The sequence below is a fragment of the Penicillium soppii genome, assembly GCF_028829465.1.
Source record: "Penicillium soppii strain IBT 18220 chromosome Unknown utg000001l, whole genome shotgun sequence".
In the NCBI taxonomy this organism is placed as follows: domain Eukaryota; kingdom Fungi; phylum Ascomycota; class Eurotiomycetes; order Eurotiales; family Aspergillaceae; genus Penicillium; species Penicillium soppii.
Genome location: NW_026643231.1, coordinates 1612900 through 1640400, shown reverse-complemented (window position 1 = coordinate 1640400; position 27501 = coordinate 1612900). Strand labels below are relative to the sequence as shown.

The 27501-nt window shown below is 49.1% G+C and overlaps 14 protein-coding genes across 14 annotated transcripts; 8 read left to right on the top strand and 6 right to left on the bottom strand.

Moving 5' to 3' along the window:
- Positions 1-228: 228 nt before the first annotated feature.
- Positions 229-1056, top strand: N7529_000631 (copper chaperone CCS1; the record flags this gene model as incomplete). The annotated part of the gene is made up of 3 exons (XM_057236162.1): positions 229-283; positions 338-472; positions 542-1056. The coding sequence occupies 3 exons, from the start codon at positions 229-231 to the stop codon at positions 1054-1056; spliced, it is 705 nt and encodes a 234-aa protein (XP_057102965.1).
- Positions 1057-1540: 484 nt separating this feature from the next.
- On the bottom strand, positions 1541-3064 carry N7529_000630 (uncharacterized protein; the record flags this gene model as incomplete). Its single annotated transcript, XM_057236161.1, has 2 exons — positions 1541-2119; positions 2186-3064. The coding sequence occupies 2 exons, from the start codon at positions 3062-3064 to the stop codon at positions 1541-1543; spliced, it is 1458 nt and encodes a 485-aa protein (XP_057102964.1).
- A 1355-nt stretch (positions 3065-4419) lies between these two features.
- N7529_000629 (RNA recognition motif domain-containing protein) lies at positions 4420-5497 on the top strand (the record flags this gene model as incomplete). The annotated part of the gene is made up of 4 exons (XM_057236160.1): positions 4420-4477; positions 4538-4698; positions 4781-5182; positions 5240-5497. 4 exons carry the CDS (start codon positions 4420-4422, stop codon positions 5495-5497), a joined length of 879 nt encoding a protein of 292 aa, XP_057102963.1.
- Positions 5498-5946: 449 nt separating this feature from the next.
- On the bottom strand, positions 5947-8043 carry N7529_000628 (catalase; the record flags this gene model as incomplete). Its single annotated transcript, XM_057236159.1, has 11 exons — positions 5947-6020; positions 6088-6516; positions 6580-6664; positions 6742-7023; positions 7082-7205; positions 7272-7279; positions 7336-7428; positions 7481-7691; positions 7747-7770; positions 7829-7958; positions 8013-8043. 11 exons carry the CDS (start codon positions 8041-8043, stop codon positions 5947-5949), a joined length of 1491 nt encoding a protein of 496 aa, XP_057102962.1.
- A 713-nt stretch (positions 8044-8756) lies between these two features.
- Positions 8757-9603, bottom strand: N7529_000627 (EXPERA domain-containing protein; the record flags this gene model as incomplete). Its single annotated transcript, XM_057236158.1, is given in 4 exon segments — positions 8757-8839; positions 8887-9106; positions 9168-9331; positions 9351-9603. 4 exon segments carry the CDS (start codon positions 9601-9603, stop codon positions 8757-8759), a joined length of 720 nt encoding a protein of 239 aa, XP_057102961.1.
- Positions 9604-10286: 683 nt separating this feature from the next.
- N7529_000626 (uncharacterized protein) lies at positions 10287-11419 on the top strand (the record flags this gene model as incomplete). Its single annotated transcript, XM_057236157.1, has 2 exons — positions 10287-10412; positions 10484-11419. 2 exons carry the CDS (start codon positions 10287-10289, stop codon positions 11417-11419), a joined length of 1062 nt encoding a protein of 353 aa, XP_057102960.1.
- A 552-nt stretch (positions 11420-11971) lies between these two features.
- On the top strand, positions 11972-13671 carry N7529_000625 (uncharacterized protein; the record flags this gene model as incomplete). Its single annotated transcript, XM_057236156.1, has 4 exons — positions 11972-12091; positions 12146-13269; positions 13325-13433; positions 13483-13671. 4 exons carry the CDS (start codon positions 11972-11974, stop codon positions 13669-13671), a joined length of 1542 nt encoding a protein of 513 aa, XP_057102959.1.
- A 656-nt stretch (positions 13672-14327) lies between these two features.
- Positions 14328-16070, top strand: N7529_000624 (S-adenosyl-L-methionine-dependent methyltransferase MidA; the record flags this gene model as incomplete). Its single annotated transcript, XM_057236155.1, has 4 exons — positions 14328-14477; positions 14541-14807; positions 14894-15098; positions 15169-16070. 4 exons carry the CDS (start codon positions 14328-14330, stop codon positions 16068-16070), a joined length of 1524 nt encoding a protein of 507 aa, XP_057102958.1.
- A 411-nt stretch (positions 16071-16481) lies between these two features.
- Positions 16482-17966, top strand: N7529_000623 (Major facilitator superfamily domain general substrate transporter; the record flags this gene model as incomplete). Its single annotated transcript, XM_057236154.1, has 1 exon — positions 16482-17966. The coding sequence occupies one exon, from the start codon at positions 16482-16484 to the stop codon at positions 17964-17966; it is 1485 nt and encodes a 494-aa protein (XP_057102957.1).
- A 646-nt stretch (positions 17967-18612) lies between these two features.
- On the bottom strand, positions 18613-19091 carry N7529_000622 (phosphatase YCH1; the record flags this gene model as incomplete). The annotated part of the gene is made up of 2 exons (XM_057236153.1): positions 18613-18923; positions 18980-19091. The coding sequence occupies 2 exons, from the start codon at positions 19089-19091 to the stop codon at positions 18613-18615; spliced, it is 423 nt and encodes a 140-aa protein (XP_057102956.1).
- A 314-nt stretch (positions 19092-19405) lies between these two features.
- N7529_000621 (mitochondrial 37S ribosomal protein bS21m) lies at positions 19406-20005 on the top strand (the record flags this gene model as incomplete). Its single annotated transcript, XM_057236152.1, has 1 exon — positions 19406-20005. The coding sequence occupies one exon, from the start codon at positions 19406-19408 to the stop codon at positions 20003-20005; it is 600 nt and encodes a 199-aa protein (XP_057102955.1).
- Positions 20006-20332: 327 nt separating this feature from the next.
- N7529_000620 (uncharacterized protein) lies at positions 20333-21628 on the bottom strand (the record flags this gene model as incomplete). The annotated part of the gene is made up of 2 exons (XM_057236151.1): positions 20333-21334; positions 21488-21628. The coding sequence occupies 2 exons, from the start codon at positions 21626-21628 to the stop codon at positions 20333-20335; spliced, it is 1143 nt and encodes a 380-aa protein (XP_057102954.1).
- Positions 21629-21983: 355 nt separating this feature from the next.
- Positions 21984-23696, bottom strand: N7529_000619 (glucose-6-phosphate isomerase; the record flags this gene model as incomplete). The annotated part of the gene is made up of 2 exons (XM_057236150.1): positions 21984-23145; positions 23197-23696. The coding sequence occupies 2 exons, from the start codon at positions 23694-23696 to the stop codon at positions 21984-21986; spliced, it is 1662 nt and encodes a 553-aa protein (XP_057102953.1).
- A 1193-nt stretch (positions 23697-24889) lies between these two features.
- On the top strand, positions 24890-27403 carry N7529_000618 (uncharacterized protein; the record flags this gene model as incomplete). Its single annotated transcript, XM_057236149.1, has 5 exons — positions 24890-24908; positions 24975-25049; positions 25101-25687; positions 25749-27257; positions 27311-27403. 5 exons carry the CDS (start codon positions 24890-24892, stop codon positions 27401-27403), a joined length of 2283 nt encoding a protein of 760 aa, XP_057102952.1.
- Positions 27404-27501: the final 98 nt, after the last annotated feature.

Genomic DNA, 27501 nt, shown 5'->3' with positions numbered 1-27501 from the left:
GTACTTCAACGATGTAGCACGTCTTAGTTCTGAACATTTCTGCTCTTATTTCTTTTCTCTTCTTTCGATCTTCAACCTTTACACCTCCTTCTCTCCCCCTTGCGACTCCCAGCAGATCTACCCTGACTTCCCCACCATGATCGAACCATTCCAGGTGAGCACATCCAAGCGCATCTGAAGACCCAATGCTAATAATTTCCACGTTTATAGACGACCTTCTCGGTCCCAATGACCTGCGAAGGGTGTATTAAGTCAATCTCCAACGCTCTGCACGCCATCACAGGTAAATCCACCCAGAAACAGCCCGGCGCATTCCACCGATCTAACCCCGCGACAGGTATCAACAAAGTCGACGCAAACCTAAAGGATCAGCTCGTCTTCGTCGAAGGCACCGCCGCCCCTAGTGAAATTGTCACCGCAATCGAAGGCACCGGCCGCGACGCTATCCTCCGCGGCAGTGGCAACACAGACAGTACGGGATCCCCGGACTCATACTCCAATACACCAAACAATGAACAAATCATTATCTAACATCACCCAGGCTCTGCCGTCTGTATTCTCGAAACACACGCGACAACCGTCCCCAACCAGGTTCGCGGCCTCGCGCGCATGGTCCAAGTCTCGTCCAACATGACACTCGTCGACTTGACTATCAACGGCCTCGCTCCGGGCCAGTACTCCGCGACAGTGCGCGAAGCGGGCGATATTTCCCGTGGCGCTGAGTCTACTGGCGGTATCTGGGAAGCTCTGAAGGACAAGCTTACTGGCACTGACAGCGGAAAGGCGCGTGGTCTTTTTGGCACTGTGGATGTCGGTGAGAACGGTCGTGGTAGTGTTTTCATGCAGCAGCCTGTTGCGATCTGGGAGATGATTGGGCGTAGTATGGTCTTGTCGAAGGGTACTGAGGGTCCTTTCCGGCGTGAGGATGAAAATACCCTTGTTGGTGTTATTGCGCGCAGTGCGGGAGTCTGGGATAACGATAAGATGGTTTGTTCGTGTTCGGGTAAGAATGTCTGGCAGGAGCGCCAGGAGCAGGTTGGTAGGGGCATGGCTTGAGTGGGTTTTACTTTTGATAGCGTGGTGTTGGGGTGGCATGGTGGTTTGTAGCAGTGAGATTCGGTACGGTTCCATGTACTACGTCCACTGCATCTCCCCACGAGGTGTTGCAGCGTTTCGATATGATTATGAATAAAAGCACGACGTTACCATGGTTAATCACGTACTTATTGAGTACATATGTAGGTACGGCATACAACAAAAAGAGACTATGGAATCCAAGACCCAAAGAATCCCCTCACGACGTTAAAACACGCCTCAATGAGAAGCTGAAGGGATGAGAAACTGTTACAAGAAAATGAATTAATACTGAAAGCCACTTAACGCAACCTAGCTCCAGACAGGGTCCATAAAAATACAATTATTTCAAGCATTAGCTCCGCGGAGAATATGAACAGCAAGTTTGATCACTTCCAACCAAAAGCGCAGTTCAAAACGGGAAGTCCGGGCGAACAGCCCTCGAAGGCCAAATCTCGATTTACAATCACTGAAACTGTCCCTGTGGCGCACCCACTCCTGGGTAAAACTCATCGTCTGTAAAATCGTCCTCAAAACTCATCACGGCCTGATCAATACTATTGGAAGGTATCTCCCGGGAAAGCATGCCCGGAGAAATCAAGTTGTTTAAACCTTGAGTCCTCTGATCTACAATCGGATATGGGCTTTGGTTGTTCATATGGCCATCATCGCTGATATGCGGTGTCATTTTGACTGGCTGGTTTCCTTGGTCTGGGTATTGGCCGCTGGTCTTGCCATCCGCAAAGAAGTATTCGTTTTGCTCGGTCACTGGAATTGGGAAAAGAATGTCAGATTCGACCGGAGACCAAATTATAGTCGATCTCGGTGTGACTGAGGTCCTTTCTGTTGATGGAATCTCTGGTGAGATAATCCCTGGAGAGGTGGAGTCGTCGGGCGAATAAAACGGGTTTTGATGATTATTGCATAGATATTCAACGGTGCCACGTTCTGAATATTCAAAGGAAGTCCGTACAGGCATGGTCGCCGCTTGGCGAGTAAAAGAAAACGTTCCATAGTCCCTGAGATTGGGTTGCATGTCGGGTTGCTCAATATGCTGATAGGTCAGTCAGAAATCAACAAGTCTGTCTACCAAACTTGTTGTGGTACTTACAGATAGCGGGGGCATGCCAATATCTGACAGGTGTTCGACCTCAGATTTTGATTCATCTGCCACTGATACCTCAGAATGGGAGGATTTCTCGTCAAAGTGAACATCATATATCTCGGCATCGGCTGAAGTAGATCTAATCAGCGGCTGCTCCTCGTCCGTATCCAGCATGTCATGGGCTGCAAGGTGTTGATTATCCGAGATCTCTGAGTGGTTTGTGCCAATAATATGCCCACCATATCCATAGGATTCCACTGCTTCATGGTAAGAAGGGGGGTCGCTGTACGATGCTTCCCGAAGAACAATGCAGTCAGGCTGCTCTTTTACTCGAGGAGCCCGTGTCGTTCCGTCTTGTCTCTCTCGTCTCTCCCTCGCCCACTGTTCCATTACCTCTTGATAGATACCCGGAAAGGCGAATGAAACTTCAGCAGAGGTTTCCGAGATTTCATCATCGGTGGTGTTTGTGATATTATGGGATCTGTGGGACCTTGAGATTGTTTGGGGGAGCGCAGAAGAGTTGCGTCTCTGTGATTCTCGTTGTTGACCTTGCTCTGAATGTCGATTGCGACCTGACTCCGAACTGTGTAGACTTCGAACTCCAGGCGAAGAAGTTAAAGGAGCTGATTTGTGAATGTGTCCCCCGCTGGGTTCTGCCCAAACAGATTGGGGATCTGCGAAATCAACGTCTTGTAGAGCAGTAGAGGTTGGATTGCCCATGGGAGATTCCATCAAATTGCGGTCTGTCGATTCGGAAGTGGTAGGAGCAACATGGCTGTCCGAACGTAGGTTCAAGGTAGTGATTTCTGTAGCTGGCTCTGCTCCCTGAGACAATTGAGAAAGAATATGATCCTGTGTGCTGGCATGGTCGATTGAGTTCTCCATCTCAGAGGCACTTATAATTGCAGAAAGTCTGCTAGGGCTTCCCGGCTTGTTAGGCACACGGTTATTATTTGTTAGTGAGAAAGTAGACAGAGTGTGTGTGTCATTAATCGGCCATGGGGGCGGAGCGCCCATTCGGTACATCTCAATGCCAAAATGCAAGTCCTCTTGTGTAGTCGAAGTATAGTTCCCCGATGAGCGATACCGTCCTTTTCTTTCACGCCTGAGATCGGCAGGGCTCATAAAACTTGGGGAATCTGAAGTCATTCCAAATTCATTTCCAACAGTAGATCGGTGAAGGATACCTGCTCTCAACGCCAATAGTCCTGACCTTGCACGGTGGAAAGAACGTTTTGAGATGCTAGAAACCCAGTTGATTGGTCTATGCGACTCTGAGGAAGAACTGGACGGCTCTTGACGACGCCAAGGGAAAATTAAAGCATCAGGATTGTGACGAGGGTCTCGAGGGTTGAAAACTGGGTAATGTGCCTTTTCCTGGCATGTTGGCTCATTTGGATTTGGGAGGCAGCTTCACTCTGAATCAGCAGAATATTTCTTTCATGCTTGCTTATGAAGTTACCTAGTTCTGTCTTTCTTCTGATGAAAGATCAGAGATAATGGAAATGGTTGGCGACGCGTGCCAGTGTCTGTCTTTTCTGTGCAATCCATGTTTAGACTAGTGAGTTGGAAGCAAACCAAGATATCCAAAAGAAAAACAAAAGCTCCACGAGGTTCAAAGCAAAGGCAGTTAAACAAGAAGCAAATGCGAAGTCGAAGGCGCGTGACCTACTCAGTACATGATGGTCGTTCTTTCCGTTATCCATATACATCGAGATATCAACATCAAGATGTACTATATAAACAATCTAAGATATTCCATCTCCTCTATGGCATACATACATGAATATGTATGCTCATAGCTCTTATATGTCCAAGGTGAGAGATACATACGCTCATCTCAATCAGCTTTATACTAAGTGTCGGTTTTATAGTCTGCTTTTTATTGAATGTTTCAACCTCAAGTTCAAAAATAGCGAGCACAGTTTCAATCGATTAAATAGAATGCGCCACAACATTCAAGAGCTTTCAATTGACATATTGAATAATTCCATTCATTCAATTCAACCAAAAAAATATATATAGATGTGGTCGATATACTCCCTACTAGGGCGGTGATACAATCAGCTCAGCCTCAACTCTGATCCGATCTCCGACCTCCGAGCTACGGCCTTCTTTTCCCCCTTCAGCCCTCCGCAATTCTTCTGCTCCAGTCACGTATTGACTTATTGTGACTGATTCATTACTTTTCTCATTCGAAATTTCCCCTCACCTCCTCACATTCAATTTGACATCTCACCATGGCCAACGAAAAATCCAAATCCAAGTCCATTTCATTTGATTCTATCATCCAGGCTGGTAAGACCCGGCGCTCCAACCCATGTGGTCAAACCTGATTATTTTCTCTTCCACATCCAGATCGCCAAAAGAAGAAGCAAGAAGATCTTGCAAACCAACTCCTAGGAAAGAACCGCAGGTCGAGCGCTCCCGGATCTGGCTCAGGCGCCGGCAGGAAAGGACAGGACAAAACACAGACCGCGAAGCCCGGCAGTTTAGCAAGCAGGATCGGAGTAGCCAAGGTATGAACGACCCCAGTATGCGACAGTGGATATATCCGCATTGAAGGAAATTGTCGACTCACCTCTCGTCTTCAACCTGCAGCGTTCTGTGTCTGCGACCGCGAAGCCCACCAAGCCAGCACCCGTCACCAATGGCCGATCGCGCGGAAACAATGGAAAGAAGGATCGCATCAATCCAGATCAGGTCTGGAAAGCTCTTCAGTCAGACAATGGGAATGTGATTGCCCAGCCACGCGCCTCTGCTCCGGGTGGCAACACCCGTAACAACATCTCCATCAAGGGCGCTTCGGGGCCATTCGTCGTTGTTGGACAAAACTTTGCACCTGGAACAACGGCTGCCGATATTCAATCCGCCCTGGAGCCAGTGACGGGGCCCATGCTCAGCTGTCGAATAATTGCGAGCAGCCCGAACGTCGTTGCGGAATTTGCATATGCGGAGAAATCGGCGGCTGAGTTGGTCGTCGCCAACTACCACAACCAGCGGGTAAGTGATGCCTCTTTTGATAGGCAGAACAGATGGATGCTGACGTGCACTCTCTAGGCCGACGGACGAATCCTCACCATGAACCTCAAATCAGCAAACACCCCGGCTCAGCCCAAGAACCAAGATCACTTCACCAAACTCCGAGCACAAGCTGATCGGGAGCGCGTCCGGGCTCGCCGCGGCCAAGGTCAAGACGACCTGCTGGCACAGACATCGAAAAACGCGCACTCTGGTCTCTATAGCGATGAAATGGTGGTTGATGCACCAGCGCAGAACACCCAGAAGAAGAACAACCAACGCAGGGGACGCCGATGAGGTCTATGCGAGGAACGATATTTGGGATTAACCAGTGTTACTATGCGAGATGGTTTGAGAGAATTCGATATGTTCTCTGATGAAATGTATGATATTGAGCAAGTGCGTTGAGATTCTTTTGCGTATCATCCGGAGCAATAACCGCGTCGGCAATGGGCCCCATCGAATCCAAACCTACGGACTAGCCAAGACCCTCGAAGAACTAGGCATAAACGTCCACACCACCGAGCTGAACCCAGTCGACGAATTCGAAGGCGAAATCGCCCGCAGCTCGAGCTCCGCCAACTATTCAAAGCAGTCAGCAGAGCAACCGAGCAGAACTTATTTCCATTAATCCTATTACAAACAAAATCGAGAAACGTACACAGATCTCATCAAGTTCAGGACACAAATAACTTCATTTGAAAATACACTACTCGGTCAACAAAGCAATGAGATATCTGATTGGTTTAGTGAGATACCAAAGCCTCGGTTTCTTTCTTGACACCAGCTCCCAAATCCGGATTGACACGCGAGAAGAGATCTAGCACAAGTCAGCCTGCAATTCATATACAAAACCCTCCACCCATTGATATCACCATAGCACCCACCGTAAACAGCCTGACGAAGCGAAGGGTGCTTCACCTGACAAAGGTGAATAGCAACATTCCCGAAGAATCTCTGCTGATGACCAGCCTCTCGCCCAATAACGTCCCACAGAGCAGCGGGCTGGACAAAATCCTCGTCTGTGACATGCGATTGGAAAGTGCATACCTCCCCTGTCCATTTCTCGTGCTCCGTGAACGTGCTCAGGGCGCTTGCCTTGACACCTTTGACGTCTTGGTAGAACTTGGTTGGCTGGAGTGAGGAGCCGACGTAGTTTGGATCTGCGCCGTAGTCGTTTGAAAAATTCATGAGGCCGTCACGCTGGAATGGACAGTATACGGGTGCTTTCGGGGCGTTTGTGGGGAGCTGCTGGTAGTTTACTCCTAGTCGATACCGGGCTGCATCTGGGTAGGAAAATAGTCTTGCTTGGAGAACTAGGACATGTGTGTTAACTTTTCGTTAGGTGCGGCGTTTGTATCTTGTGCTCTTATACTAACCTGGATCAGCGGACGGAGCAAAACCAGGCACCATGGTAGACGGCGAGAAAGCAGCTTGCTCGATATCAGTGAAGTAGTTAAGCGGCTATGGATTCCAATGACCTGTTAGCAACTTTGCACGAATGTTATGCAATGACGGCGTTCGATCTGGTGGAAACTGACGTTACGATCCAGCGTTATGCTTCCAATACGTCTCAGCGGGAAATCCTTATGCGGCCAGACTTTTGTCATGTCAAAGATGTTCCATCTATAGTTTTCCGCTTGTTCGGGGCTCATAACTTGGACATACACAGTCCAAGTCGGGTAGTCGCCCTTTTCAATGGCTTCAAAAAGATCCTGTAATAAGAAGTCAGGGTTCTCTCCGGCGATATTGACAGACTCCTCCTTGGTCAGGTTTTTGACGCTGGTTTTCATTTGGATTTTGACATAGTTGAATGACCCATCCTTGTAGTAGTGATGGCTGTTAGAAATCTGGAATAAAGCGAAGGCGCTGCCGACTCACTTCTTTGGTAAACTTGTACGTGTGACCGCTGTAAGCATTCATATGCCGAAGAGATGCTGGTGTGCCTCTATCGCTGAAGAAGTGCATCAGTTCGTGGAAACTCTCAGGATTTCCGACGTGAAAACTAATTGGTAGAAAGGAGTTTGATCAGTCTTTGCCAGATGTACTGGTTTGCCTGGAATGTGCATACTCCCAGAACTAGATGCAATTAGTATTGATACGATGATCTATGGATAAAAACTTGCACAACCTACCATATTTGGATCAGGAAGATGAGTCTGAGGGTGTCGCTTGTGCGATCTGTTCAAAGATGGGAACTTGATTGGATCTCTGATAAAGAATACAGGCTTGTCAACTGTCAGTTGTCTTAATCAGATCATAGGACAGAGGCCTGCAAACCGTGTTATTGAACACCCAGTCTAGGTTTCCTTCATCTGTGAAGAGCTTCATAGCCCAGCCATGCACGTCGCGCGAACTATCTGCCGATCCAGCTTCTCCTCCAACGGTAGAAATGCGCAACAGGAACGGTGTCTTTTTGTCTACTTTGCTCAGGAAGCTCGCGGATGTTATGTCCGAGCAGTCATCGGTGACTGTGAATTCACCAAAAGCTCTGAGAGAACCATTAGTCGGAAACTCTTCCATTGGGGTTTTTCTTACACACTTACCCAGCAGCTTTGGCGTGGACAACTCTGTCGAGAGAAAGACATTAATTTGAACCAAATTCCTGTGACAAAATGGATGACTTACCTCTCGGGGATTCTCTCTCTTGCAAAGTGAGCCAGGGTTTCAATGAGCTGAATATCCTGCAACAAGCCAGGGCCGCCGCCACCATTATTTCGAAACTGCACGGACGTGGAGGCACTCGGGTATGGACATCCTGGGTGAATTTTTTTTAGGTCAAACTCATTGTAGTTTCATGACTTTGGATTACCTTCAGCAAGCGTATAATAGCGTTGGTCCATTGCCAAAATTTGGTACGAAAGTTGTTGAAGGTACCTAGAATGATAGATGTTCTTAGAATCCTTTAATTACGCCCTTCTCGTCGTGAAGGTATAATTGTGTGACTTTAAATTGCCGTAGCGCTGACATCATGGTAGAGGTGACATGTTGCGCCCACGGGTTTTCATGGCCATCGAATGATATGCACCATCTATAATTGGCTCTTGTTCCTTTGATAAATGGGTGAGTGGAAAATTATTCCTCTACGACGATATCACAGCAGGAAAGTTTGGAGAATCTTATGAAAACGCCACGAGTTCTTATTGACTAGCGAGAGATCGTTGTATGCTAGCATTGTCATTCAAAGATCAAAGTACACAGGTATCCACAGCTCATAAGCTGTACCCTCCGTAAACCATTAAACCAGTTCCATAAATGAAGCTCATTATTTGGAGAAATGAGGAACAAGATCTTGTCTACAATTTCGTCTATCTCTCCAACTCTATGAGCTGCAGCAGAAGCAATCTCCCGTTCCATTAATGGATCTCCAATATCATCTCCAATCAACTTATATGAAAGAATCAAGCAAGGATGACATATTTAAAAGGCATATAGACCTTAAAATTTTGGCGGCCTTCAAATTTACCAAAATGGTTTCCCGTTGACTTCCAAGGGGCACTTCTATGCTTCCTTGGGTGGAATTTACCTCCAAATCCTCAGTGTTCTATGCATGTGTTCATTTCGTCTTCTGCAACACACTGAGGCTCTGAAGCTTTTCGAAAGCCTTCCAAATTTCGGTAGCACTTTGTTTCACATAGTCTGGGCTCCATTAGCGGCAATTTCACGTGTAGATGAATCATACGTACAGCATCCAACTACCATCCAGATAAAGTTGAAGAAAAAGTAATAAAACCAGAAGTAATACCCTTCCGGTCGACAGTATGAGATATCAAGCAAGCTCGTGGCGTAGTAAAGCACATCGCCGTAGACCTGGCCCAAAGATATGATGATCTGCAAAGCATGTCGCACGGGATGCTCTATCGCAATACAATATGCGATGAGGAAGGCCAGTGGTCCCCAACAAAACTAGAACAACCGAAGCCTGTCAGACATTTTCCCCGGGAAATCAATGAATACTTTCACGTACCGCAGTCACTGCTTCCATGCTGACCAAGAATGCATCGGATGTCAGATATCGGGAATCAGAAAGGGAGTATTCTTTCCAAAGCTGGTCAAACAAGCCCTGGCGAGCAGAGAGTGCTGCATGGTTGAGAACGAAGTGGGCTTCAAAGAAAAGGTGGATGAATCCAGCTGGTCCTCGTTAGCGGACTTATTTCTTGATCCTTGTCCAAAAGGATAGGGGAAACGATACTCAAGCACATCCAAGTAAAAGCCACTCGGTCCGACAGGCTCAAAGATGGCCGCATACGGCATATGAGAGTAAAAGAGAAACCCACAACAGCTGCCCACAGGATACCAAATTGCAGGATCAACGAAAGCACTGAACTTTCGTTTGCAACATAATCTGGCAACTGTATCGAAGTCGGGTAGTAATTGTGAGAAGTCATAATCGGGCTCGCCATTTTAAGGGTATAGGCGTAATCTTTTGCAGAAGTGAAGAGGGTTAGTTGTGATTCCTTCTTGTTGACTTTATAGAAAACGCAGAAGCATATAAATTTGGAACAGAATCTTGCCAAGACGGACTGAAGTAATTGAAGCCAATAAGAATGTCAAAGATGCAATATCTTCCTGGAGGCCGAGTCAGGCCACTCGTATAGTATTTTATTCCAATTTCAGGTAAAAAAGTGATGGGCTATTCGCTATGTCAACGGCGTCCGCGGGCCCCGAGACATACCCACCAGATATTATAACATATGGTGATTTACCCTCCTTCTAGTTATCTATATTTTAGTACTATTCATACCTTTTCTTTTAACTATAACCAAGGTACTTTCACATTTCGTTTATTTTCCTCATGTCTGATGTTCGACCTAGGATGTATAAACTTTGGTGAGTCTTGTCTCACGGTATCTTTAGTATGTGCACCCCATACAAAAGCTACTGAACTGAATCATAAGATCGGCATTAGGCTACATATGTGTAGGGGTGTTGTTAGACTAGGGGGCCGGGTATGTATATATGTATATACCCCGCCTGACACGTCACTTCCCTGGCGCATCTACTAATAATACCTTCAAGTCCCTATGGTTTGGGCATATCTTTTTGGTCCACACCTGCAGCAGTTCTCTCCCGAAGAATCGCAATTATGGAAGCAACGGCTACGATCCAGGATGAAATTGTTTCTCAAATAAATAAAGACTATGCAACGGTGAAGGGCTTCTTGGAAGCTAGGTCAACGATATTTCAGGAGCTCATGAAGGTCCAAGAATCGGTAAGATGATAGCAAACTTCAGTTCGATCTTTAATTTTCGATAACCTGACCAGACTACGAAACTTTGATAGGTCTGGGCGAGCCGTGAAGCAGATCAACACTATGTACACGACACGGATCCTGATGAAAAGCAGAAAAAGGGTTTCTTCTGGATGATGACGAAGATTGGCAATCAGATGCAGGCCAAAACAGAAATAATATTGCCTCCCTCCAAGACTATAAATCTCCAGGCTCTCGATATCTGCATGGCACCGGGAGGATACTCCGCAACTGTCTTGAGGTACAACTCTCATGCCAAAGTGTTTGGGCTCAGCCTACCGATAAACGAAGGTGGACATGAAGTTCTTCTTCCACGCTGGCAAACAGATAAGCGGGTTAAAATCCAGTTTGCCGACATTACCATGCTTGCTGCGGAACTCGGCTTTCCTGATTTAGTTCAAGGAGGCAATCTACAACCATCCCCATTTTCCAATGATATACCCTTTAAAGAGCAGAAGTTTGATCTTGTGTTTTGTGACGGACAGGTTCTCCGCACGCACGTACGGGCGCAGGGGTCCAAAAAGGAAGCTGTCCGACTCAGTGCCGCACAACTTATTATCGCGTTGCGAAGGATCAAGCCTGGTGGGACCTTGGTTATGCTTTTACACCAAGCCTACAGCCCTCATGTCATACGGCTTCTTGAGACATTCGATAACTTTTCTCAAATATCCCTATTTAAGTCCACAACTACCCATGCGTTTCGGAGCTCATTCTATCTTGTGGCCAAAAATGTGGACCCCCAAAGCGAGAGGGCTAATCATTTACTACAAGATATGAGAAGAAAATGGAGAACATACACAGTTCTGAATTTTGGTGTCAATCTGCCTGAGGATAACATTGAAGAAAACCAGGAAACTATGGAAGACATCATGGAGTCATTTGGTGAAAGATTGATTTCTCTGGCCGAGCCATTATGGAAGATCCAGAAAAAGGCTATGGTACAAAGGTTTTTGAAAGGGCACAGCTGACTCTATTTGTTTTCTTATCTTCTCGAGAAATGATTTGCCATTTCTTAATATGCTGCGACTTTTTACCAGTTGCTTGGGTTTTAAAAGAGTCGCATTCAACGTCTCTGCACTCACCGATATTCACTGCAACCCTCGGTGGGCATATGAACACTAACCTGGCTACAAACGAGGAGGATCCAGGACTAGTAGTTTTCAGGAAAGAGGACAGTCTTATTGTCTCTGCCTTGAAGTCTAATGGCTTGGCTCTCGTCGCTCATCTTTGCTATTCTAGACCGTCGTTTGGTTTCTCTGCGCAGGTCTACATGTGTATATCTGAGTAGGTGCTGTCTCAACGGAGTCCGCGGGTCCCGAGCCAGACCCACCAATCTATTTAGTGCAGGGATCTGCACTCCAGGGGCCCGCGGGCAGCGAGCAAGCCCTTAAAGATATAAATAGGTCTCGTATGACACTATGACGAAATAAACAAGGGGCTTGTGTTTGAGCTCTTCAAAAATTTTCGAATAGTTTGTTTGTTATCAATAGTAGCAAAACACTTGTCAACAAGTGGCTAGGATGGCCTCCACAGAAATCAATAATGTCAATCTTGACAGTGACATTGACTTTATAAAGACTCCAGCACCCAAGCCTTCAGCTTTCGGAACAAATGAAAGCTGTGAAATCCCACTGACAAATGTCAGTTTCTCAATGAACCGTCACTTGATTGAACAAATTGCTGAATCTCCCTAGTCCCCAGCCATTCACAATGCTCCTCTACCGGCCGAAGGGGCTGGCAATGAGAGCTTTTCCAATCGCCTGTTGATCGGTGCTCTCGTGGGAGTTCCAGCTCTCCTGGCCTACGGGTTGGGTGGAGGTGTGAAAACGACAATTTTCTTCGGCCTACTTACCAGCTTACCTGTTCTGATTGGTTACTGGGCCTGGAAATCAACCTCTAGTCCTCGCACCAATGACAACGTCAAATTGCCGGGTCGACCCATCGAACACTATGTGACGTTCAAAAACGAGGCAGACCGTGCCAAATGGCATGGAAGAAACCGCATCCCCATGCAAACCTTCTGTGAAATGTATCTGAACGGCGCGGTTGATTTCAACGGAGATTGTCTTGACATCCTGGAATATCGGCACGATTGGGCACATTTCGGATTTACCTGGGATCTCTTCAAATACATTTTCCTAACCTTTGCAAGGGACGTTTTGTTCCATACGAAGTCCCAAGATGAAGAGCAGATCCGTCCAAACTACGACCGCGGCAACGATCACTATGCCTGGTTCCTCGGTCCTCGCATGATCTACACCTCCGGCATAATTTCTGACACAGAGCGGGAAGAGACTCTGGAAGAAATGCAGGATAACAAGATGGCGATTGTATGCGAAAAGCTCGCACTCAAACAAGGGGAAACTATGCTGGACATCGGCTGTGGGTGGGGAACATTGGCTAAGTTCGCGAGCCTCAACTATGGAGCAAATGTGACAGGCCTCACTATTGCGCGCCACCAGACCGCATGGGGAAATGATGCTCTCCAAAAGGCCGGTATCCCCGAATCCCAAAGCCGTATTCTTTGCATGGACTACCGCGACATTCCTCATATGAAGTATGATAAGATCACGCAGCTGGAAATGGGCGAGCATGTTGGCATCCGTAAATTGACTGGCTTCTTCCGCCAATGCTATGATATGCTGAAAGATGACGGTGCCATGTATGTGCAGCTGTCCGGTCTCCGGCAAGCATGGCAGTATGAGGACTTTATCTGGGGTTTGTATTTGAATAAATACATTTTCCGTGGTGCCGACGCCTCCACCCCTCTTTGGAATTACGTCAGATCATTGGAGCGAGCTGGATTCGAAATCAAAGGGTGAGTTCCAGAAGCGCATCAAATTTTAGGCAAGACTAAACATGGAAATCGATAGTGTTGATACCGTTGGGGTTCACTATTCTGGAACACTTTGGAGATGGTATCGTAACTGGCTTGGCAACATCCATACTATCAACGCTAAGTATGGTCAGCGGTGGTTTAGAGTGAGTGCTGTCCTGAATGTGAAGTTCGTATTGGTCTAACATATGTCAGATTTGGGAACTCTTTCTTGCCTGGTCAGTTATCGCTTCTCGTCAAGGGAGTGCTACTTGTTTCCAAATCCTGGTGGTCAAGAATTTGAACGCCACGCACCGTGTCAATGGAATCGCATCCCAGTTTGGCTTGTCTGCTGCCCTTGAGTCTAGCAGAAAGGCTGGAAAGTCGAAGTTGCAGGCGGTATGAAATATTTTTCGTGGAATAGAGAGAGAGGTGCGTTGTGTTATCGAGCGGTCAAAAAGGCAGAAAGGAAGGCAGAACTCGCAAAAGCTGGCTGTGCTTGAAAATGCCTTTCTTCTGGTGGGCGTGCTTTGGTGATGCTTGCAACACGCAGATATAGCAGGTTGTGATGGCAGTTCTGCGGTATGCTTGGACGAAATTCCTTATTAAAGTAGGTTCCGATTAGTCAAGTCTGGGTTGACGTCTGCAGTATAGATTAGATGTTGATAGGAAGCAGAAGATGAACCATATTTGGTTTTGCCTTTTTTACATCAACAATCTTTCTTCCTTTTCCGATAATCAGGATCTGGGAAATCTTTAGCAATCGTTAGCAGATAACACAAAGAAGGGGAGAGGTCACTCCGACTTAGGGCTATGACTAGAACTATCCCATTTTGGGACTAGTGGATGAAAACACCGATAACGATAAGGTCACGTGTAGCGGAGCTTTTGCGGAGAGATTTAGAGAAACATCAACTCTCGATCTGGTGTACTTGAACAATTGGCTGGGCCCAGGTCATTCTGTGTTGCAAGCCAATTTAGGCTTGCGATTTTGTCGTTTTATCTGTTTGAGACAACTCCGGTGAATAAAAATCGCGACGACAATAAGATAATAACCAAAAATGAATCCAACCGCCAGGCGCGTAGCCTCGCATCTTCTCCGCAGACCTCGCCTTCCAGCTGCTCCAAGATGCCAAAAAAGATGGAACTCAAGCTTTGAACAGCGAGAATGGTCAACACCCCTAGCCAAACAACTGGCTAGCGTCATGAAGGTAGTTACGCACCAAGATCTGCCTACTTCATTCTACATTTGCTAATAATCCTCCCGACTTCAGGTCACCGGTCCCGTCCCAATTGCGGCATTCATGCGCCAAGTCTTGACCTCCCCCGATGGTGGATATTATACAACACGAGGCGAGGGCGGAGGCGTTTTCGGCAAAAATGGTGATTTCGTCACGTCGCCTGAGATTTCACAAGTTTTTGGAGAGTTGATTGGTATTTGGACTGTCGCGGAATGGATGGCACAGGGCCGTACCAGAAGTGGTGTTCAATTGATGGAGGTTGGTCCAGGAAAGGGTACTTTGATGGACGATATGCTGCGGGTGAGTGATTGCGATTGCGCTTGTCAACCCTGAAGAATGGGGATAGAACAGTCAGTGAACTGACCAGAGGATTTGTTATCGGATAGACATTCCGAAACTTCAAGAGCTTCTCCTCGAGTGTTGAAGCTATTTATCTTGTCGAAGCTAGTGGAACGCTCAGGGAAGTACAGAAGCGACTGCTTTGTGGCGAGGAAGCTGCGATGGAAGAGACTGATATCGGTCACCGGAGTAAATGCAAGTACTTTGATGTACCTGTCGTCTGGGTTGAGGATATTCGTCTTCTGCCACATGGTGAGTGATCAACCCGAGGGTCGCTAAATAGATTTGACGGATATTGACGAGAGACATTGATGATATGCAGAGGAAGGCAAGACGCCTTTCATTTTTGCACATGAATTCTTCGATGCACTTCCAATTCATGCATTTGAATCAGTCCCTCCATCTCCAGAGAACCAGCAGACAAATGAGCCAAGGAAGATCATGACCCCCACCGGCCCAGCCGAACTGCACACCCCGCCTAAGGTCGCAAATACCGCACAGTGGCGCGAGTTGATGGTCACATTAAATCCGAAGGCCGTTGAAGAGAACATAGCAGGAGAACCCGAGTTCCAATTGACTAAAGCCAAAGCTTCCACGCCCTCATCTCTGGTAATCCCAGAGATCTCCCAGCGCTACCGAGCACTCAAGTCGCAGGCAGGTTCGACCATCGAAATCAGCCCAGAGAGCCGAATCTATGCTGCAGACTTTGCACGCCGGATTGGTGGCGATTCTGCCTCCGCACTTGCTTCGAAAAAGAATCCGCCTTCCAACACACCCGCCCCATCCCAAAAAAAGACACCATCTGGCGCAGCTCTCATTATGGACTATGGAACATTGTCAACAATTCCCATTAACTCGCTTCGCGGAATCAAGAGCCACGAGAAGGTGCCCCCGCTTTCAGAGCCAGGCCGGGTGGATGTCAGCGCGGACGTGGATTTCACTTCGCTGGCTGAGGCTGCTATCGAAGGTAGTGATGGCGTTGAGGTTCACGGTCCTGTTGAGCAGGGTGATTTCCTAGGAGCTATGGGTATTGAGGAGCGCATGCGCCAGCTCCTCCGTAAAGTGCCAGATGATGAGCACAGAAAGACGCTAGAGACTGGCTGGAAGCGTCTTGTGGAGAAGAATGGCGGGTCCATGGGTCAGATCTACAAGGTCATGGCTATTCTTCCTGAGAACGGTGGAAAGAGACGGCCTGTTGGATTTGGAGGTGGCATCTCAATGTAAAGTTATGTGCCTGGTTATTATACCTCTAATGGGGATTGCTATATAATCGTTCAGCTAATACAAATATAAACCGCAACTCTGCAGACAAGAGTTTATGCGGCCGTGAAAGTTTCGTGCACTTCCAATGGCAATAGCCTTAAAATGGTTGCTTCATTCAAATCTGTTTTCTTCTTCTGTGAACCCTGGAAATTGGCATCACTTTTCCTAGCAATTACATGGGTTCATTCCGTTGGCTGACACCAGGTATATGGTGATGAGAAGATTCGCTTGCAAGCAATATCATGCAAGGTGAGCCCCCTGCATTGATCGACTACCCCTCAGGTGGCTCTCTTAAAAAGCGAGAGACTGGCCCGCACCGCTGCGTACGCTTGAAATATTCAAGTCTTTCAAATCGTGTTCAATACTGCCACGATGGCGACAGAAGAAAGCCCTCTCCTTCCGCGGCAGGAGGCACGCGTGCAGCCGAAATTTGTGGCTGGAATACTTTCTACTTGGATCGCCACTTTTCTGGCCGCCGCGGATACGACCATCACCGCAACACTCTCGTCCACGATCGCAGATGAGTTCAACTCTTTGGCGATCATCTCATGGCTTGGAACTGGATATCTCATTGGCCTCACAGTCACTCAACCCCTCAGTGGGAAGTTGAGCGACATTTTTGGCCGGCGAGCCAGCTTTTGCTTCGCGGCTTGCATGTTCATGATAGGGAATGCCATATGTGGCTTCGCGCGCTCAAAGGCTGTTCTTATCATGGCCCGAGTGGTCGCTGGTATTGGAGGAGGGGGCTGCATTTCTATCGCTACATTTATTGTATCGGACAACATTCCTCTCAAGCGCCGTGGTACATGGCAAGGCATGTCTACGGTGGTATTTACGATGGGAATAGGTCTAGGCGGAGTGATTGGAGGCGCTGTCAATGATGCCTTTGGCTGGCGATGGGCGTTTCTTGGAATTGCCCCGATCCCCATTATCTCTTGCGTTTTGGTGGCCATTTTTGTCCCGAACCATGCGGATAGAAACCAGGGCCTGCTCCAGATGCTCAGCCGTGTTGATTTTGCCGGCGCTATCACCCTTGTCGCATCCCTGGTATCACTTTTGCTCGGGTTGAACCACGAGGGTGATCAAATTCTCACTCTTCGTTTTATAGTTCTCATTTCTCTCGGAGCCACCCTTTTCGGGATATTTGTTCTCATTGAATGGCGCTGGGCCAAGGAGCCTATCATTCCTCTGTCGCTCTTCCGTCGACGCAGCGTCGTTGCCACATGTCTCACGGTTTGGTTCCTTGCCTCGTCGTTCTACATTCTTTTATATTACGTGCCGCTATATATGCGGTCCCTGGGCCATTCCCCTAGCGAGGTCGGTTTCCGGCTTTTGCCCTACCCTATCGCGTCCGGAGCAGGTTCATGCCTGATCGGTCTCATTATTCGGATGACTGGCAAATACGGCGTCTTCATGTACATCACGCCGTTGTTTATGATCATTGCGACGATCGGATTTTCGTTAACTAAGGAAAGCACACCTTGGATTCTACCAGAGCTGTATCTCGTGTGTCAGGGGATCGGCGTCGGTGGAGGACTGACTACGTTGCTTCTTGCAATGCTGCATTCTGTTTCGCACGACTCGCATGCCACTGCTACCTCCGCCCTGTATGCCTTTCGCTCGGTTGGTGCGACCGTAGGGTTGTCTGTTGCGGGTGCCGTATTCAAAGGCCGGCTTAAACGGTTTGAAAATAAGAATGGATTTAGCTGTAAGTTGACAGATGCTTGCTATCTGAACGCTCTTCATGGAGCATTTTGGTTGGCGTTGGGATTTGCATGTACGGCTTTACTTTGTGGGTTCTCGATCGAACTCAGCCCCAGAGAGAAAGACGATGAGGAGGATGAGAGAAATAGTTAGATCTGTGGTATTTCGATTGATGATGCCTGGTCTTTCAATTTGCATAGTTACATGCCCGGACTTGGCCGCGAAGGGGTTTCTCGGTCGAAATTTCTATAACAAGTCCTTCCAGAATATAACGAGGTAGAAGAGCAATTGAAGATTAATCGATCCAAATTTTTTTGCCTTCGATTCGCAAGTCATGAGCTGCCTCGCTATTGGATTAATCGTGTTTCATTTTATATCCATCCCCGTTTAGTACAGACGGCTGTTTAAATCCCTAGAGCCTGTGGAAGATATCAAACTTATAGTACCAGGTCCTTTTTGACAGGGTTCCGTGTTAATATTCTACGGCTGTGGAAAACCATAGGTCGAGATTCCATTGTTTAAACCCGATAAATGAGGTCAAAGTCGATGCCTTTAGAATGAAGTTCAGGATGCGACACTAAAGAACGAAATATCCATTGGACATGCTACGATTTATGCTTCAGAAGACGAGGACTCCTCTGTCTATTCAAGTTCTTCATACTTCAGCCAACTAAAATTAGAAACAACGAAATTCATCAATGCATCTAAGTGGTATCTCATATCAAGTTCATAAAATCACATAAAAAAGTAAATGCAGACGCAAAAGAGACCAAAGCGCGGTTCATCTCGAGCACCGAACTCAATATTCCTCCCAGACATCAGCAGCATAAGCCTCAGTCAGCTGAGTATCATTGCCATACTTTTGCTGCCACTCCACAAACCCACCATCAAGCACAAAAACTTGCTGCTTTGGGCTCTCTTCCGCGCCAAGGGTGCTTTCACGCTGGCGCGTATAGCGAAGAGCCGCAGAAGGACCACGCTGCTGGCTCAATGCACAGTGGAAGACAACCATTTTCTTGTCTTTGAGAGTGCGGATAAGCTCAGGCATGCGCACATCTAGCGTTGAGCTGGGAACCCAGTTTGAGGAGCGGATATGGCCGCCAACGTGGTCTATTTGGATTTTTAAATAAATCATCTCAATTATTTTGTAGTAAATGGATTCTTACCTGAGTCTCTGACATCAACAATGGCTAGGTTGGATGGCTCGCCAGTTGAGAGTAGGGCCGCTAGAGCATCGCGACCCATGCGGGGGAGAGTTGCAATTGAGATGGAAGACATCGTTTTTTTGAAACCGAAAAGTTTTTAACTTTTATCCAGGAGAGCCTAAGAGGCACAATGAGAGAAATTTGCAAGTTCAAGATATTTCAATGTTCTTGGACTCTACGGAGTAGAAAAGGTGCCTTGAACCATGATCCACGTGACCTACAATTTCATTTCCAATTGGGGAACGATGATTTTCCGTCGCGGCAAGATCAAGCACCCCGATTGACCCTGCAGGCTCACGCCAGACCAAATCCTCAATTCAAAAATACAACAGAGAGTCCAATCCACCTTTCAACCCTGCCAACCTGACACAAGCTCGTCCATCTACAATGGACGTCCGCCTCCTGGCCCGTGGCCTCCGCGCCAAACCAACACCATGGCTGCAACAAACCCAAGCTCTCCCCCAATTCACCCTCGCCAACGTGCGATACAACTCCAACTTCCCAAACAGAACGCCACCTAAACCCACAGCCGAAAGCACACCTGAAACCACCACGCCGCCGTCCGACTTCGACGACATCCTTAAAAAGCTCGACCTTAACCAGCGGCCCCAGGCCAACCCCGGCGCTCGCCGAATCTTCGCAGATTCCCTCTCCCGAGCCGTCGGCACCGGATCCCAGAGCGGTCTTCGATACCGGTCTCGCACGCTCCCTCCAGTCCGCAAGGTCGAAATGAAGCTCGGCCCTACCCTCGGCCGACAGGCCCACGTCGAGCCTGAGCGCGGCACCGATCTTGCTGGTGCTCTGCGCAAGCTGCAGCTTACTATTGCACAGAATAAAATTCGCCAGGAGGCTGCTGCGCAGCGCTTCCACGTCAGGAAGGGTATGGTTCGCAAGCAGAAGAAGATGGCTCGCTGGAAGAAGCTTTTCAAGTTCTCGTTCCAAGGGACTGTGCAGAAGATCCAGCGGATGCAGGCACAGGGCTGGTAGTTTGATGCTGTTTCGTTTGTTTCGTTTGGGATTGGCTACTCGGCTTGTGTATATATGCTGGTGATGGAATGGGGCAGAGTTGCGGCCTGAGAATTGGTGTTTTCCTTTGTACAATTATCATCTAGGTACTTGATTTTCTTGTTGAATTTGGCTCTCGCATTAGATATGGAATGCATTGGATTTGATTAACACGGTTAGGTATCGGTCATGAGATTACCGGGACAGACTTAGAGCACTAGTATTTTAGGGCTCTGGGTTTAGGTACACTGTACGCGCCATAGAGGGCACTTTATACCTAGGCGTAAATATAAACCTTTCCAAGCCAACTCAGTCTCTTTTCCCACTCGGGAACGAATATCCACCACCAGCCCCGTTACCATTTCCAGTCCCAGTCCCAGCTCCAGCATATCCCCCATACCCATTAGCCTTCCCACCATTACCAAAGGTAACACCAGGACTCTTTCCCCTAGCAGGAGTGCCGCCCAAAAGTCCATCCCCGTGCCAAACAGCACGACCACGGCCACCATTACGCTCCCAATACAGCGCAACCAAAGCACCAGCCGAGGCCGCCATAACAAAGAACACCAATTTCGAAAAGAAAGACCCAGAGCCCTTCCCAGTCCCAGTGGCCAACGCCAACCAAGAATCAGTAGCCGGCCGCACTGGCCACCCAATACTGTCCCCGCCTTCCAACCACGCAACATGGAAAGAGAAAGTCAGCGGTTCGCCGCGCACAACCTTGGTACCATGACCCGCAGTCCAAGGCTCACGCGCAGCCTGCGCAAGAGCAACCGGCTCCTCATCTTCATCGAGCTTGGCGATCTTTCCCGTATTATCAAACTCGGGAGTCGAGTACGCAGTCCCACCAACAACGAACCCAGGCTGCCCGGACTGAGCCCCGTTGTTAGTTTTCTGCTCTGCGGCCGCGTCCGAAGCCATGTTGTGCATGACGACGTTCATATCTGTCCAGATGTGCAGATGGCTCAGCTGCAGCGTGCCCTGGAGCGCGATGGTGAGCGGTGTAAAGGGTGGGCCGTTGTCAGCCAGCGCGGAGAGAGAGTCTGCTTCGCCTGTCTTCTCGTCTTTGGCTTTGTCTGCGTGTGCGGTAGACGGTGTTAGCGGTGCTGTTGGGATGCGGCAGGTCATGGGGACGTCTGAGTGGACGTAGAATTCGAGGAGATGGTAGAGCTCATCGGAGAGGGAGGGGATGGTGCAGGTTATTGTTTCGGAGATGCCGTAGTGGAGGGAGAGCGGGCGAGATGTCTCGTTGCAAGTGTAGAATGGAACGTATTGGAGCTTGCCGAGACTGTCGGTGACCTGTTCGCGTTGCTGTTAGCGATGCTGTTGTGGTTTGTGTGTCATGGGCGTCTGGCGCCTCGCTGGCTTACATGTTCTCCTTCCCTGTCAAAGGAATACGGTTAGCAATGGGGCTGTAGATGTGTTTGGGGGATTGCCTCACAGCGTCCGATTCAAACATGATACTGGGATGTCCTCTCTCAGCTTGTATCCCTCGCTGTTGCCATTGCTGCTCCCCGCAAGTGCGCCGGTTGGCCACAGCGCGCCTGTCAGAGAGAGCAGCGCCACCGCCGCTGAGCATGAACTAAATTGGGATCTTGGGGACATTATTGTCTTTTTCCAAGGGGTGTAGCAATTCAGGCACCCCCGCGTCGGCGGGTTGTGGACTTCGATGATGCGCAGGGGTCAAGGACGGAGTTCTGCCGCGGCGGTTGTGGAGTCCGAGTTGCGGCGCAACAAAATGTGGGTTTTTGCGCTTAAAAACAAGTAACTCTACCTTGTTGGTGACTATGTTAACCCTGAAGTCCTGAAATTGAAACCAAATTTCTACGTAACATTACACGGCGGATCGCAATGGATTCAAAAATTATTCATTTCTTTTTCCAAACTAGAAACTGTGTGAGAAAATGTCATTCGTTGCTCGTCAAAACAGCTCAAAGGTTCAAGTAAGAATTGAACACTCTTAAGCCAGGTTGGCCTTCTGCTTGAAAGCAAGCAGCAGGCCGCTGGTGGAGCTGTCGTGGTCAGCACCGGCACCGGAAGTCTCCAGCTCGCTCTGGATGTTCTTGGCGAGGGCCTTGCCCAGCTCGACACCCCACTGGTCGAAGGAGTTGATGTTCCAAACAGCACCCTCGGTGAAGGTGACGTGCTCGTAGTAGGTGATCAGAGCACCCAGAGTGGAAGGGGTGATCTTCTGGGCCAGAATAGAGGTGGTGGGACGGTTGCCGAGGAATGTCTTGTGAGAAACAAGTTCTTCGGGGGCGCCCTCAGCCTTGACCTGGTCAGGGGTCTTGCCAACCATCAGAGCCTCGGACTGGGCCAGGAAGTTAGCAGCCAGCATGCGCTGGTGCTTGCCGCCCTCAACGGGGTTGTGGGACTCAGCAGCCATCAAGAAGTCGGCCGGGATCAGCTTGGTGCCCTGGTGCAGAAGCTGGAAGAAGCTGTGCTGGGCGTTGGTGGCAGGCTCACCGAAAAGGATGGGTCCGGTGGTGTACTTGACGTACTCGCCGGTGCGAGTAATGGCCTTGCCGTTGCTCTCCATGGAAAGCTGCTGCAGGTAGGCAGGGAAACGGTGCAGGTATTGGTCGAAGGGAGCGACAAGGTGGGTCTGGGCACCAAAGAAGTCGCTGTACCAGACACTCAGCAGACCACCAAGAGCGGGGATATTCTGCTCAAGAGGAGTCTCGCGGAAGTGCTTGTCCATGGCCTGAGCACCGGCCAGGAACTGGTGGAAATTGTCGTAACCAATGTACAGAGCGACGGACAGACCAATGGCACTCCAGACGGAGTAACGGCCACCCACCCAAGACTCGAACCCAAACATGTTCTTAGCGTCAATGCCGAACTTGGTCACCTCGGACTCGTTGGTAGAGAGAGCAACGAAGTGCTTAGCAACGAATTCCTCGTTCTTGGCAGTCTCGAGGAACCATTTCTTAGCAGTTGTGGCGTTGGTGGTGGTCTCGGCGGTGGTGAAGGTCTTGGAGGCAATCAGGAAGAGGGTGGTCTCAGGGTCGGAGTTCTTCAGGGCTTCGGCGATGTGGGTGCCGTCAATGTTGGAAACGAAGTGGAGCTTCATGTCGGGGTGGCCGTAAGGCTTGAGGGCCTCGGTGACCATGACGGGGCCGCTATATAAATGATCAGTTACAATTCAGGACAGCCTGGGGGGAAATGCTTACAGATCAGAACCACCGATACCAATGTTGACAATGGTGTTGATCTTCTTGCCGGTGTAACCCTTCCACTCGCCGCTGCGAACCTGCTCGGAGAACTCCTTCATATGCTCTAAAACAGCGTTGACATCCTCAACAACGCTCTTTCCATCAACCTTCATGGGCTCCCCGGAGACGTTGCGCAGGGCAGCGTGGTAGACAGCACGGTCCTCAGTGAAGTTAATGTGCTCACCACGGAACATGGAATCACGGAGCTCCTCGACATTAGCTTCCTTGGCAAGCTTGACCAGCAGGGACACAGTCTCCTCGGTCAAGAAGTTCTTGGAGAAGTCGAAGAGAATCTCAGTGTTGTCGACAGTGTTGGCAAACTTGTGGCTGAACTTCTCGAAACGCTTAGGGTCCTTCTGGAAGTACTCCTTCAGGACAAGGTGGCGTCCGAGAGTGTTGTGGTGGTCCTGGAGCTCCTTCCAGGCGGGAAGGTCGCTAGCTTGTGAGAAACCAGGCATGATGGCGATTGGAGATCTACAGAGTCAGCGCGGGGCAAACGGAGATGACGATGACAAGGAACGTCCGGATGTTGGTTATAGGGAACTTACCAGATGGATTATGAGGAGTGTGTATGGTAGGATGAAGAAACAAAGAAAAGTGTAGAAGCAAAGAAAACTAATGGCGTCAGTTGTTCCCGGCGCGCTGGGGTCCGAGGGGTCGTGGGGCAACATCATCATTGCCGCATTCGGCCTGTTTTTTTTTTTCCATGAACTGGTTTCTATTACAAGATTGGTCTATTTACTTGTCAATTTTTCTTTGGCAATTGCTCTACAGTTTATTCTACTTGCTAATTACCTCTATTTGGGACATCTTGTCGGTCTTTTGAATGTTTTGCTATGAGGTCATTTAGTGTACCTTGCTACATATTGTCCTGCGTATTATTATCGTACATATGTACAAAATAGCACAGACCTGCACCTTGTCACTTGGATGACTGTGGACACCGAAGATACTAATTAGTCTAGTGAGTGTAATTACTTTCGACGTGGTAAATATATCCCATAGGCTATTGTTATTACTCTTCTTGGCCCGGTCTGACCAATTCGGCGGTTCCAGCTCTATAGCGGGGCATTAGAAATAGAACGGCCAACGGCTAACTATAGCTTTCCGGTTGTCAATTCGAATAGTCCAGTATTCAATTTAGCCGAAAAGTCATCTGATCATACTTTGATGCTCATGGTAAAAGATTGTATATTATTTGTGCCTAATTAGATTTCCATATTGTAACAGCTCTTTGAAAGCTTCAGAAATTCAGAGAAAGGGAAATAATTGTGCAATTGAGAGTGACACATGGACGGATTAATTAATCCGTGCCAATTAGGTACACAGTACGGAGTAAAGCAGGAAAAATGATGTTAGGAGTACATGCCGAAATGCAGAGAGATGATCTCAGAACCTTTGGGCTGGCTCACTTTGGTCTCAACACCGCCTACACCAAGCGCCGACCGCCCCCAGATTTTGCCAAGGATTGGTGCACGTGCCACCATACCGCCTTTCGCCATCGTCACGATGCCCGTGTTTCTCTTCTGTCATTGCTCTTTTGGCATTTGGCTCGGGGTCGGATTTGAAACGAGTACGATTTCAATTGAGTCTTGACTAACCCTTGCTCTGTTTAACACATCAAACTAGTCCAGGTACTGTCATTGCCGTGATGTACAACCCTTACCAAGGTAAGTAACTTTTTTCTTGCTATCGCAAAGACCTTCGAAGAAGCTTTGAATCCGCCCTGAATCAAGCTAACTATCATGAAGCTCCGGGCATGTATGGAGGTGCTCCGGATTACGGTGCCTACGGCGCTCCTCCGGGCATGGGTGAGTCGCTCCTTCCGATGTTGTATTTTTTCCAATACTAACTAGGCCCAGCACCTCCCGGAATGGCTGCTCCAGGAACTGCTGCTCCCCCCGGCATGCAGCAAGCCAACAACCAACAGGCCGGTCGAGGTTTTCCGCCCAACTTCCAACCTCCCGCCAATATGCCCAACATTAACTTTTCTGCGCCGGTGATTCGTCTAGGAACCTCCGGTCCCGCCAAGGCTGCAACACCAGATATGGGCCGGGAGCGGGGCTCGGATGGTCCTGGTCGTCGTGGTGGTCTCGGATCGACTGGCATGGACAACCAGCGTCACTCTGGCCGCGACACAATGATGCAGCTTCACCCTCCTACCCGCGATGAGGTCGTGCGCACTCTCTTTGTCGCTAATATTACTGAGGGTGTGGGTGGTGATGATGGCATTGAGCGCATCCTACGATCTGCTGGTATTTTGCGTCGCTGGATTCGCGCCACCGATGCTGACGAGAAGCCCTGTCGATTTGGTTTCGCCGAGTATGACGACCCTGAGAGTCTCGAGATTGCGGTTGAGACACTGAAGAATGTGGAGGTGCCAGTTAAGAGACAGATACCTCGCGCTGAAGGCGAAGAAGAAAAGGAGGTTGAAAAGAGCACTCTTTTGGTACGTACATATCTTCTTCTTTGTGCTCCAGAGTTACAACTGACTTTCTTTTTTTCCATAGGTCGTGGTGGATGAAGGCACTCTCACCTACCTAGAGCAATATGGGCTGAGCCGCCCAGAGCAAGACCCTGAGGATCGTCAGGCACGCTTCAGCGCTGCTCGCAACAACTTGGACAGAGCCTTGAAGGAACTCTTTCACCCTACAGCTCCTATCCAGAAGGAAGATGGGTCCGCTGTTGACCGGGAAGGCGACCTTGAGATGAAGGATGGCGAGCTTACAAAGGATGGGGAGGTGGTCACTATTCCCATTACAATTGAAGATGAATTGGCCGACATTCCGCCTGAGATGCGTGCCAATGTCGCCAAGGAGATTGCAGCATTCCGTGAGCGAAGCAATCGTCGCGATATCGAGCGTCTCCGACGTGAGGAGGAGATCGAGTCGATGGAGCGCGCACGCAATTCTGGATCTCGGATCAACCGACATGGCTCTCCTCCAGCCTCGGCTCCAAGTGGCCCTGCTGCTGGTACTAACGGTATTCCATTGGGCCCTCGGGATCGTCACGTACTGAACGCACCTTCTGGCCCAAAGGCATTTGGTGTGCAGATTCCCAAGGACTACCAGAAGGGAGTCTCATTCGTTAATGGCGGGTCCCTCAATGGGGTTTCGATTGACCGCGCAGACGAGGATTCCGATGCTAGCGATGAGGAAATTCAGCGCCGCCGCCAGGAAAAGCTAGATGGCGAACAAGAGATGTACTTCTTGGACCAAGAGCGCCGCTGGCTCAACCGGGAGCGCAGCCGAACTGCTGCCCTGGAGCGCGAGAAGAAGCGCGAGGATACGGAAGATGCAAAGCTGCAAGCTGCCCACGACGAAATGGAAATTCGCCTTGGTGCCTGGAATGACGATGTTGAGGACAGCCGAAAGATGGTCGATTACTACGCGGACCGTGGTGCCTGGCTCCGCAACCGTGGAGCATTCCGTTCGCGTGAGGTCAACATTGATGATTCCGATCGTGCCGCCGAGGATCGCGAGCGCGTGCAATCTGCCAAGCAACAAGAGCAGGCCCGTGGCATGGCTGATGACTTCCTCGCTCGCCAGGCAGAGGAACTTCAGGCCCGTACCGTGGAGGCGCCTCGCGAGCCCCAGCGCTTCAAGCTATCACTTGGAGCGGCTGCCCAGAAAGCTCAAGCCGCGACCACCCGCCGCACCGTCGCTGATGTTGAAGGTCTGTTGGAGGACGAGGAAGAAACTGAAACTACTACTCGCCGCCAACTTATTCCCATCAAGTACGACTCCGCTGCTGAGGCTGCGGGTCTCACCGAAGAAGAACGCGCCCAGGCTGCCCGTCAACTGGCCGCAGAGATCCCTACAGAGAAGGAAGGTCTCTGGAACTGGCCTGTCAAGTGGGAGTATGTGGACGAGGCTATCCTCAGCGACCAGCTCAAGCCATTCGTGGAGAAGAAGGTCGTCGAGTATCTCGGTGTGCAGGAACAAATGCTGGTCGACGTGGTGGAGGAGCATCTGCGGAAGCGTGGGCCTCCTCAGGAATTGGTAGAGCAGCTGGCAGAGGTGAGTTACCATACATCCATTCTTGTTCGCAACTTACTCATCGCGTTATTTAGGCATTGGATGAAGAAGCCGAGGTGCTTGTTCGCAAGCTGTGGCGTATGGTCATTTTCTTCTCGGAGAGCGAGAAGCGAGGCTTGTCGACTTGACGGCCCTCAATTCCAAACCCTTTTTAGCTGATGTACCTCAAAGTACGAAATACCAAGATCTGTACGTTGTACACAATAGCTATCAATGAACTATTCAA